This window comes from Varanus komodoensis, unplaced genomic scaffold, assembly GCF_004798865.1.
Source record: "Varanus komodoensis strain SLA01 unplaced genomic scaffold, ASM479886v1 scaffold6_4, whole genome shotgun sequence".
Lineage (NCBI taxonomy): Eukaryota > Metazoa > Chordata > Lepidosauria > Squamata > Varanidae > Varanus > Varanus komodoensis.
This window is the reverse complement of record NW_025336347.1, coordinates 862,302-874,903: the sequence shown is the minus strand read 5'-3', so window position 1 is coordinate 874,903 and position 12,602 is coordinate 862,302. Positions and strand designations below refer to the sequence as shown.

The following is a 12,602-nucleotide window of genomic DNA, read 5'->3' as shown; positions in this document are numbered from 1 at the left end:
GCATTGCCTTTATTTGAGAGCTGCCCACTAGCGTCCCTCTTTCGCCCTCCTCCGCGGAAGCACCGCAGACCCCCCGCGCAACACAGGCACGCACAGGCCGAAAGGGGCCCCCGCTGGGCTCCCGGCCCGTGCTCGGCAGCTCTCCTCGGCCCAGCCACGGCCGCGGGCTCTTCACCGGGAGGGCATCGCGAACTCGGACTTTCCTGCCGGGGTCAGGTTCTGTTGCGCTTCTCCAGTGATGCACCATAGAAACGTGATGCACACGTGAAAGGTTCAAAGCACTTTGCGGCGTGATGCGGAAGAGAGTAAATGATGCATAAAGAACCCGCGTATAATACGGAAGGCATTTTGTTCCAGTGCTGGGATAAAACCCTCAGGTGGAGAAGGCCTATATAATGGATGTAGTGGAATGAGTTTTCCTAATGCAGAGATCCTGTGTTAAAGTGACAGCATCTTGTGTAATACAAAAATCCATTTGTATATAACCTGAGACCACCTGACATTAGGGACCTTCAGATGACAGCCTCATGCGGAAAAATAATGTATGTAGCACAGGGCTATGGACAACCCCACAGCACGCAACAGCCACCTTCCAGCCCTAGGCACCTTTTGACAGTTTGTGTAGGGTTTCTGCCAGGCACAGAGTTCCTCCACATCAGGGGGAGGGGGGGGACCCTGCCCCAATCAGATATTCTGTGTGTGTGTGTGTGTGTGCACGTGCGCGCGACTGTCTGGATAACAGGGCATGACCCCTGTGCATGCAAACAAGGGTCTAACGTGCAGCTTCCTTTCTACAGCTCCGTATCTCTTTGTGTGAGTCAGACATCCAATATACTCCAGAACTTGGTGTACTGCAGACAGATCTGGAAACTGGGTTATCAAAAACTCACAAGAAAACCCCTTTTAGCTGTGAATTCCCTATCTGCAAAATGGAAAAGAATAATTAGCTAACTTCATGAATTTCTTGTGAGGGCAAAAGAGTTTAGGGAGGAGAAATTCCAATTAAAAGTTTAAAATACTTTGCATATTCAAAGTTTAATAAAAACGGTTTGCCAGCTAGCTTATCAGACTTTGCTCAGTTCTTGGGAAAGTCCACAATCCTCTTTAATACTATTTCCAGATAACAGTAGACCTGACTGGTCCTGACTATGGAATTTATTCCAGCATTGTCATCCTATTCATGTCTATAGAGAAGCATTTTCCACTGAGTTCCATAGTTCTTATTCCCAAGTACAGAAAGAGTGCATCCTAAAACAGTTATTAAACTATAACTATAAGACAGTTATTAAAATCATAAGTGAAGAATGATCACTTCAGGTAGACAGATATTCCCTAAAAGATAATGGGAAAGGATGACATACAATTTAACCTACTGCTTGCTTGCTTCAACTTGATGCAATATTTCAGTGTTTCCTGTAAACCAGGCCTCTCCACAGATCTGTGGGAGGTTGTTGTTGTTTGCAACAGTAGGGTTGAGCCCTGGTAATTTGTGACAATGATATGCAAAAGTGTCTTTGTGCATAGGCAGAGTAGATTCAACTGTGAACCACCTAGTGTGGAACCTGTAGATTTCCAGTTAAAAGTAAGTCAGAAATTGTTTTTTTACTATAAAGACAAGTCCTGGCATCATTAAGTTCTAGAAAATAGCACACATTATAGGTTAACATTTGAGCAACTTCCTAATCTGAAAATCAACATCTGAAATGGACATTATTCCATTCCAGCCATTACAAAACATCAATTCTAATTATCTTTAGCTTTGTAAATTTCTGCCTGCCTGCATGGCAGCCTTCCCTTCCCTCCCTCCGTCAAAGACATAGTCACACACACAATGTAATGATATTTATTTATATAAGGATGTATACCATAGCTTTCTGAGTTTTCTTACAATATTGAAAATCACAATAGCAAAAAATGAAAACCCGAACGGAAATAATAAAAGCAGGTCTAGCAGGTTAAACACAACCTTCCAGTAAAAGCTAATTCAACCCAGCCTGCTTAAAACATGCCAAAACAGAAGAGTCACAAGAGGAAAGTCACCGAGGGGAAGCCTTTGAACCCTCATGGGAAGTGATTTCCTCATACTGACACAGCCACTGAGAATGCCTTGCCTTGAGGACTGGCTTCTGCCATGTGTGGAGCCACCAAAGGGCCTCCTCATGGGATCTTCCCGACCAGCAGGCTGATGAGGGAGGAAACAGCCCCTCAAATATCTTGGCCTCAAGTCCCGCAGGGCTTCAAAGTTAAGCGCAAGCATTGCAATTTGTGCCTAGAAAGTACAAGAGTGGGAGGCCCCTGCAGGGTCTTCGCCACAATATTCCGGAGCAGCTGAAATTTCCAAATGCTCTTCAAAGGTAACCCATGTGGAGGGCATGGCAGCAATTCAACACAGTTGTAGATATGCAGTTAAAAGTATCTGTCACTGCAGTCTGATCAGACCTTCTCAGAAATGGGCACCTCTGATCCAGCTCGGCTGCACAAAGGCACTCTTAATCACAGCCACAAAGCCAAGTCCAGGAGCTCCCGGACAGCAAGTCTGTTTCTTCAAGAGTATACTTCCCCATTCAGAAAAGCTTGAACCTGAACTTAAACTCTTCCCCAGCTAGGAAACTTCCTTCATTGGATTAAATCTCACTTTATTAGCCCTTCTCGTCCAGCCATTACTGGCTCCCAATTCAGAATCTCAGCAGCTTTCTTGATATTAGATAAAAAAGAGAAATAGGTAAGCCACAGCTTTGCCCAGATGTTTCCAGGAGTGTGTGAAACAGAAAAAGTTCATAAGAGAAGTGGGCATGCAACACAATCAGATACTTACTGAATCTCCTCATCACATCATGGGGTGGATGTCATTCCTTTTCATTCTGAGCTTGAAATGCTAGAGTTCGCCCACCCAGTCGCAAGCAGAACATTCCTTCTCTTTTTTGGACTATGCACTGAATGCTGTTACTAGAAGTGCCATGAACATCCCCAGCCCTCTTGCGGCTTTGCTTTCCCTTTTTAGTTTTTTTGCATTTTCATTCCCCCTAAAATGCTCTGCGCTCTGTGTCTTCTCTTTTATGAGAATAACTTGGCACCAACATCCCAGAAGAAGGAAAATCTAGTTTTGCTGCACTCGGTGTCCCAGCCAAATATAGCTCTAAACAATTCATAAAGAAAATAAGATGTTTGGATTAATCTTCCCTCTCACATACTTGGCATGCCTGCTATGCAGCAGCTGCTTCTCCAGTACTCTTGTCTGTGTATGGAAGTTTCCTCAAAGACTCTCATTTCCAGAGGAGTCTAATGTAGTAAACCAGAATGGAACAGTGGGCTCATTGTTTGCTATGGCCAGAGCACCCTAGCATTTGTAGGGTTGGAGGATATGTAAATATTACAGCCTGCTACCCTTTAACAGCTCTGTAAGGTGCAGAGCTTGCATGCACTGGTGGAACTTTCTGAAGAACAATTTGGCGTGCACAGTTACACACTGCATTGCCTTGATCAAGAGGACCCTATGCACAACTTTACACGGACTCCTCTGTTCCTCATCCACACCACATAGACTGGTTGCACCTAATCAGTTTAGCTCTACCGCCTTCAGCAAACACTTGACAAATTGTTGAGAATGTCATTTTGAAGTTTTTATTTCTCTTTAGGAGACTGGGACTCCTACTGAAAATCTTTGGCTTGGTTCCGATAGCAGAGGAATCCGTGGTTTTCTGAGACTTTTCAAGGGTCTCTATTTTATCAAACCTCTTTGGAGATAACTCAAGGACACAGAAACACTGAGTGTTATTTCCAGCACTGGAATATTTGATATTAGCACAATAGTTAGGGAGGTACTTTGGAGAAGATGTAATTTTTCCTAAGGTGTTTGTTAGCCCTAAACTGGTAAACTCCAATTTTGCAAAATTATTCATACAAATATGACCATCTGTTATTTTATTTATTTATTTATTCAGAATTTTTGTATGCCGTCCCATTTGCATGAGCCTCGGGACAGCTTACACACAATAAATAAACACAGTACAAAAAGTGCACATAAAATTCAGATTTACCCTGGCTGCAAATTAAAAACCTATAAATAATACTAAGAATTGTTAAAATATTGTTTGAATAAAAAGGTCTTAGCCTGGCACCGAAAAGCAAATAACGACGGTGCCAGGCAGACATCTCTGGGGAGTGCATTCCATTTTCCTTTTGAGATGATCATTCAGCAGTTTAGAACCAGTCTTTTAAAAGGGCAGTTCTTCTCACCCAGAGTACATTAGGTCCATCAGTCTCCTGGTTGTGCCTTTTAATTGAAAGCTGAAATTCTGCAATTATTAACATGCCATTATTAATGGAGAACACACTGGTCTGGGAAGAGCCAGAATACCATTGATGAGACTGATGTATTACAGCAAGTAAATTTCAGTTTCTAAGGGCCCAAATGAGTATTTTTCCAGCCTTCAGTCTGGTAAATAAAGAGGAGTTATGGGCACAGACCAATGCAGATGTCTAGACCCATCCGAACTCTGAAGATTACAGGTGTGCAAGGAGCACAGGGGCAAATACTTCTGCCCTGAAAAACACCTCGAGTGTCATCCAGTGTGGCCACCCACCTGAATCCCTCTGAACTCAGGTGATTACTGACACCCAGTGGAGGAGTGAGAAAGTTAGGATTGTCTCTGTGCTCCCCGGTCCTCAAAACATATTGACAGCTGACTTCAGCCATTTAAATGTTTTCCTCCCACTTGTGAGAAGGAGTAACTAAAGCACTACTGGACTTCACTTCTCCTCCCTGCCCCATGGAAGAAGACAAATGTCAGTCAACCTGCACATGGATCACCCATTAAAGCCATATCACGTTTGGAGATATTTTTTCCTTTTTCTTATAAACAACAACAACTTGAAAAACTACTGGTTATTTTGGAAAGAGAAAAGGGATCGCATTTATGTTCATGCCACTGCTATACCACAGCAAAGTAAGACTTCAAAGTGAGTATCTCCCACACCCTCAGTGCACCAGCTTAGAGGCTAACATGCATCACTCGAGACAAAAAGCTCTGCCAAAAAATGGCTGCTGAAAGTCTGACATTGTAAGAACAGCTTTAGGCTTAAGCTGTAATCCTGGTCTGATCAGGTAACCATGTTGCAGGTCTTGCTGCTCAGATACACCCTTAGATGTACTAATGTTTGCCTGTCCTGAAAGTTGTTCTTTTTATGTTATGTGTCTATCAATTCAGCTCTTTTGTTTTATTTTCATGTGCCTCCAGTAAGCTGTCTATGTGATCTCCCACCTTCCTCCAAAGTAATAGGTTATAAAAATATCCTATCAGTTTCCATTTTGGTAGTCCCTCCAGGGATTACCTACAAGTTGCATGTATTTCCTGTATGTCTGAATAAACTGTAAATGTTTTTTTTTCAATTATAAACCCCCAGGTGTGTCTATTCATGCAATAGAATCGTATAGTTGGAAGCAGCATTGGGTCCATCCCCTGCTCAATGCAGGACTCAGATTTCCCATCCAAATATTAACCAGGCCTGACCCTGCTTAGCTTCTGAGATTAGGAAGGACAAGGCACTTCAGGCCATATGGAAGCCAATGTTGCTTGACACCCCAAATGAATCTCTGCTGCCAATTTTTATCCAGATGGACATTTTAGCTTATCTAGACAAAGGACCAAGGGGGAAAGGGCAGTGATGTCATCCTCTCCTCCTCCTCCTCACGCCCCAGTATGCTCCCTGTTCTCAACTCCAGGCTTATTGGCAGCCTTGAGGGAGACAGCTGATGTGGATTGCGAACTCTGGAAACCAAAGACTCCAGATGACGGCAGGGGAGGCCATCAAATTCCACCTTCAGGAGCATTTCTATTGAAACACTACAGTGGTACCTTGGCTCACAAACTTAATCCGTTCCAGGACTCCAGCCATGACCCAAATTGGTCATGACCCAAGTCAAGTTTCCCCATAAGGTTCAATGTAAATAAGGTTAATCCATTCTGTGACTTTTTTTTAATCAGAAAAATGTGAAGCAAAGTGACAAAGAACACTAAAGATCACAGCCATCTCCCCCCCACAAGTGATCGTGTGTGGGGGGGAGATGGGTGCAATTGTGGGTGCGCTGCGGGGGAGGAGACTGGCGCGATTGTGGGTGCGCTGGGGGGCAGGCAGGTGTGTGCACAGGTGCACTCGGGCAGGGAGCACAGGTGCAATTGTGGCCATCTCCCCCCCCCCCAGCACGATCGTGGCCATCTCCCCTGCACCCCCCCCCACAGCACGACGCGATTCCACACCAGTGCAGGGAAGGCAGGCAGGATGGTGATTGTCACCTAATGCAGAGTTCACAACCAGCAGCAAAATTTTTATGAAATTTCTGTTCACGATCCTATTTGGTCGTGAACTGAGGCATTCGTGAGCCGAGGTACCACTCTATTAAGATTATTAACTTCACTTCTCTTTTTGTAACTGGCCTGAGCTATATCCTATGGTTGGGAGATATATCAATATTAAAATAAATATATTTTATTCTTTTTTTAATCCCACCCTTCCTTCACCCAGAAGAGTTTAGTAAACTTGAAATGAGCTATACTTAAGCGAGCACCAGAAGCCGATCATGGTCAATTATGCCCTATGAAAATTTCATTCCAGGTCCTATTTTTTCCTGCTGAAATCAGTGTGTACAGACACAAAACAGCCACATTGCTTCCCTCACCCCCTTTCTTCATCTGTCTGGAACAAGGAGATAATGCAAGGGCGAGCCACCAGAGGAAGGTGAATTCTCAGGCCCTCTGGTTCACTTTGCTTGAAAATGGTTTGCAGGTCTTATCTCACCCTGAGGCTGGTTCACAGGATGATGTCATACCTTCTGCAACTGCTGGTGGGGCGTGGAGAAGATCCATTTCGTTGCTCTCGCAGCTTTCCTCTCTGATTGAAAGAAGGCAGACAAAGAATGTCATGGAACTGCTTTTGGTGGGGGGGCAGAATTTATGCTTAAAAAATGTGACCTCTTGCTGTTCTCTTAGGCCAAAAGGTGGGGCAGTCAGCACGGATTCAGACATTCTGACCAAGTGCTTTAGGATATTCCTGCCTTGTGACTGCTGGAACGGAACGGGACCAGTTCTGCCTCAAATGCACAGATAAGGAGGCGTGGGTTTTTCCACTGTAAAAAACCACAACTGCTCTTTGTATTGAATGCCGTAGCTCATTTCCTTAGCATGTGCAAACGGTCAAGCTGAGCAGGGTGTGGAATTTTCCTATCGGGCCCAATTTCTGCACAGGGGCATGTGAGTACACATGCCAATGTTTGTAGGCTCTGAATGTGTGATTCACACCCCACGTGAGCCCGCACGCATCCAGCAGATGAGCAAGCAGCCTCCTGCACTGTTACAATCAGGCAGCAGATTGGGAGTGGGGGAGGCTATGATCTTGTTTCTTCCTAGTTTGGCATATTTCACAATGATCTTTTCGCAGTACAGGAAGAGCGAATGTGTGTCAACAGCAACATTGAAGTTACAAGGGATCACGATGGAAGCGTGATTAGAGTGTTCAGCTGGGCCTGAGGAGGCCTGAGCTCAAACCCTACCTTAGGGAGGTGGCGAGTTGTCCAAACCTGGCCATCCCAGGTTTTGCAACTCTGCAACAAACTGAGGGTTGTTTAGCCCTCACATAATCCCACTGGTTGGGTTCAGATGGCCCAGAACACCCTTGTGCTCAGCACAGGCTTACAAGACACACTCGATCAAATGGTGTGTCAGCATTTCCTATGCCAGACATCCTGCTCACACCTGCTCACACCCTCAACAGTACAGATGACCCAGAAGGGAACCAAGATGTGCCGAGTACTGATGACTGGCTGTGCGCATGATGCACAAGATCCCCACATGCTCACTCCCCAGAGACAAGAGCAGAACGGCAGCTACATAAGCAAAGTTTTCCCTCATCCTTTGAAAAGTATTCCAGTCTTCATCCTGAAAATGCTCTTTTGCCAGTGTGACATGTGAGGAATATTTAGAACTGTATTTGCAAATACCATTTGAGATCAACAGCAGAAACAGATACTGAAAAGTCTTGACATATCATTTGTCCTGGTAAATGCTGAACTCCCAGCTTGTTCCATTAACAATAGCCAAAATAACATATTAGAAAGAAATTAGCATTGACCTTCCTCACAGAATCAGAGCCCAGTGGTGGGACGGGTTTGCCATCCAAAAAGCTGACAGGTAAGTGAGCAAACCAAACAAAGTACTTCTTCAGACAATTACTTTGTGGAATTCCCTTCCACAATTCCAAGATGCATGGATAGCTGCTAATTTAGATGGCTTGAAGTGGAGTTTAAGTAGATCGATTCTGGACAACCCTATGCTTGGATGCTAGATGAGAAATGTAATTTCAGAAGCAGCATTTCTCCGTTTCTCAGAAATGTCAGTGGAAGAGGGACACCATGCTCTGCTGGTCAACCACTGTGGGAAAGAGGATGGCTTGCCCACTCCGGCAGAACTCATTTCATGTTCTTACATGCATAGTAACAAATGTCGCCGTACTTGATGAAGGCTGAAATCTTTCTGGTTTACTGTGTCCCTAAACTGTGCATCTAACAGTAGGTGGTATGTAGGCTAAAATGCTTTCATTACCGTGCTGTCCAAACTCCAGAAACACAATAATGCAAAGGCTTCTGTGTTGACTATTCACACATTTTTAAGCCATTTACCCCAGTCTCTAAGTGGGGGCAGCGCCATGCAAGGATCTTCAACATCATATATGTCCAGTCGCTCGACCCACAGGCTTCCCCACACGCTGTGAAAACATCTCTAGAATGAGACCTTCATACAACTGTCCAAGGAACCCTTAGACCTGCCTTTGTCAACCAGCTGCTTTCCAGGTGTTTTGAACTTCAACTGCCATCAGTTTCTGCATGGTTAATAGCTAGGACTTCTAGTCCAGAACATGTGGAAGGCACCAGAACGGAGAGGTGGCCAACAGGGGTGATCAACAAGTGAGCCCTCTTTCATACAAGGGGCAGGTCTGTGTTTGTATGGAAGACCAGTCATCCATTTGATCCCCCTCCACAGTCTAAAGCAAAGCCAGCCAAAGACCCTTTGTGGTTAAATAAAGGCAAGGATGTCTCCCCCGCCCCATCTCCTTTCGGTTTGGAGACACAAACCAGGCTGAGATAGTTGAATCCAGCTTCCCCACTGGCAATGGAACAGTGTCCTCGGAGCAGCAGCCTAACTGAAGGCGGCACAGTGTGGGCCTGTGTGGCAGCCACAACTCTCTTCTCCAACACCTCATCACCACTCCACGCCAGCAGCCTCCTCCTCCCACCCGCTGTCCAGCATTTCTTAATGGTGGAGCCAACCCTAAACTAATGCGGTGCACACTAGAAGCACCTTCCATCATTGTTTAAGTGAAGCACGGATGATCTAACAAAACATTCCTTTTGCTAAGCAAATGAAAAAGGCAGAAAGTCATAAACTTAGCTTGAGTTTTGCTACAGAAATATTGATTGCAACCCTTCTCAAACACTCGGCTGTTAATATTAACAACATTCATATGATTATGTATTTTACATCAGACCAAGGATTATCTTTTCCCTTTTCAAGGGTTACATTTTCCTGAGTAATTACCATATGATACACTGTCATACCGCTTGTGAATGGCATTTATTCACATTCCAGCATATTAGACAGACACACAGCAGATTTTACATGAAATATGCAAATCCTGCCTGCCACTACTATAGCTGCCATTGAGTTAAAACTGTGAATTCCCCTTTCTTCTTCATCTGCATTTACTACTTTTACATCAGCCACTAACATTTTTCTAACCCCGTTTTATTTGGTTGCTTTTGGGAAAACAAAATTGTTTAAATGACAACTCACCCAATGGCCAGCTCTGCCTCCATTGTGATGGAAAAATTCTGTTGATCCTTCTCTGGGAATGTGGGAGACACTCTTCCTTCGCAGAGGCCCCTGTGTCTGAGGAAGTTGGTACGTTTGGAGGAAGTGTAAAAGCACACAGGCACACGAGCCCTGCCAAACTGCCGTTTGCTCCTTGATCGGTCTGTAGTCAAATGTCTTCTTAGCTGTGAGTTTCTTACGCAGGATGTTGATTGTGCAATGAGAATTCCCGGTGGCAAAAAGTCAGTATCACTGAGAAAAGAAGTTCTGAGATTTTCTGTATACAATTAACTGGTTTTCACTTGTTGGACGGTTCTTAAAAATATTATCTCTCTATATATGAATTTTTCTTCACACACAGACAAAACTTTTACATTGGTGTCAATTAAAAACTTTTTGAGTCTTTGCTACATACAGAAAATAATTACATCAGTCTGTGCTGATTAAAAACATTTTGGTTGCATACAAACAATGATACTGAGCTAACTCAGTTTTTCTTTCCATTTTCAACAGATTGTTTTAACTATTTTTTGTTCTATACAAACCCCAGAGAACTATATAAGAAGCAAGAATTAGCTTAGAGCAATTTAATGCCAAATTCATTGCAACAGAACATACAGGTATAATCAATGGATAAAAAGTTAAGTCATTCCAATCAGACTGCAGTCATGCTTGATAAAGTAGTGTCGTATTGTGCTAGAATGTGGATTGGAATGCACGTCTGAATGCATTGGGTTGGGTCCAGAGGAGCTTCCCCAAAACTTGCTGGGTGTCCACCGGGAGGGGGCAGAAACATATGTGTCTCAAATAGGCAGGCCCTGGGTTCCAGAGCAGCAAACATGGACTGCAGAGGTTACAGTAAGAAAGGAGAAGATGAAGGGGATCAAGCAGATCTTGGACAGTGCCCTCACTCCAGACAAGTTGCTCAGATTGAAGAGCCAATACCAGAACTGGAGTCCATAGAACCTGGCGGAGGGTCTGCTGAGTAAGTGCTCGGGTATGCTGATCTGGTGGTCAGACGGCACCATCAAGACTCAGAACATGCTTTCCCAGCCTCCAAATGAAAACAGAGCTCTGGTCCCACCACTAGCTCTGCCCAGTGCCCTGGGGCTCCTGGGTACCTTATCCAGAGCCATTGTATCTACATCTCAACAGGAACCCACTGGCAAGAATATCCTGGCCTTTTACACAAGAAAATCCTCTTTCACACCATCATAAGCTGCTTACACCTGCCCTGTGCCTTAGCCTGGGCAACAGCGGTGGGGAGGTAGGAGACAAGCAGTAGGTGCCAGTGCCTCCCGCTTCTCAACCTCTCAACCCTCAAGTGGTAGCAGTCAGGAGAACCAGACTGAGGAGCAAGAAATGCTGGTGACCAGGGTGATGAGAAGGTCCACCCACTGAGGGTGGCTTGCCCAAGAGTGGCAAGAACCTGGACCCAGCACTAGCCCTAAATTTGCCATCCTTCTAATATCTATTCAGCCAGCTCCAGTGTTTGTGATTGATCTAACAGAGGAGGGTACTTAAATATAAACAATCACAAACATAATGCAGCAGCAGAACTCTTTCAGAGACTGAGAAGGGTGGAGGTTAGCGCGTACTGCTGGCCTGTTAAGCCTGAACTGGAATGTAAGAGCGCGTGGTTGGAGAGCAAGGACAATTCCTGCGATATGTAACGTCAGTCTTTGCTCTTTGTTGGCAGTGCTGTTCTTGAAGAGCGAGAAACATGCCCGAATGTGGCCACTAGGTGGCAATGTGGAATTAGTAATTGGTAAAGCAAACTCGCAAAAGAGAGGGACCTCCTGGAAATTGAGAACAAAATGTTGTGTCATCTTGGCCAACAATAGGGTGCTTAACATGTCTTCCTGCATCACGTCACTGTGTATTACATTATATTATGGTGCAGAATGATTCTCTAAAGCTTACATCAGACTTCCTGACATCTTGGACGGACGCCACCAATCTGAACCACTGGCCACGCTGCATCCAGAAGTAGTTGCCAAATGTGTCTTCTTCCACAGGATTAGTGCAGAGTTAGGCATCTCTGCCTGTTTTGGACGTCGATGCCCAGAAGACCCTGCTGGTACGGCCAATGGTCAGGGAGGCTGCGAGCTGAATGTTTCAAGATATATTTTGTAGGACTGCCCCAAATTCTGCCCACTGGGTGCAGTCCAGATGGGGCCCTAAATGCCCTCAAGCTCAGAGGATTATGGGCATTACATGCGGGGTGAGAGAAGTGAAGGTCACCCCTGGACTCCCGCCACCCTACAAAACAACTCGACTTCGGCTGTGTGACTCTGGTGCTTCCTTCACATCCTCCCCCAGCCCCTCCTGGAAAGAGGAACAAAATGAGGCAAATGAGGGAAAGGCAGGAGTGCGCATGTGACTGGAAGCATGGGCAGGGATGGGAGGGTGCCGGCCGAGCCAGCCCCCTTTTCTCACTCCTCCACCAGTGACTGCTATGCCCTCGCACCGTTGGGCAGAGAGTAAGACCTTTACAAAGTGAACATTTTCCGGTCTGTGTTCCAGGGCTGTTGTGAGGTAAACGTGGAGAGGAACAGGACTGTGTAAGGCATTTTCAGATCATCATCATGGGAAAAAAGGTGGGGTATTGTCATCATCATCATCATCTCCATCATCATCATCTTCATCTTCACCACCACCACCACCACCACCGCTGCGAGGGTTCAGACTACAGGAAAACCACCCCTTGTCTGTTATCGCAGGTGGGTTGCCATGTCATGC

General features: G+C 45.1%; 1 protein-coding gene across 2 annotated transcripts in view; it reads right to left on the bottom strand.

Annotated features, from left to right (window-relative positions):
* LOC123034494 (protein SSUH2 homolog) overlaps positions 1-11,320 on the bottom strand; it is a 36,368-nt gene extending 25,048 nt beyond the window's left edge. Inside the window, exons 1-2 of one of the 2 annotated variants that reach the window (XM_044451875.1) lie at positions 9,843-11,320; positions 6,827-6,888 (exon numbers count right to left, since the gene is read on the bottom strand). In XM_044451875.1, the coding sequence (XP_044307810.1) occupies positions 6,827-6,888; positions 9,843-9,865 (85 nt within the window). In that variant the 5' untranslated portion in view covers positions 9,866-11,320. Of the gene's footprint in view, positions 1-6,826; positions 9,823-9,842 lie in introns of those variants that run through there. The other variant, XM_044451873.1, reaches the window with a different exon arrangement.
* Positions 11,321-12,602: the final 1,282 nt, after the last annotated feature.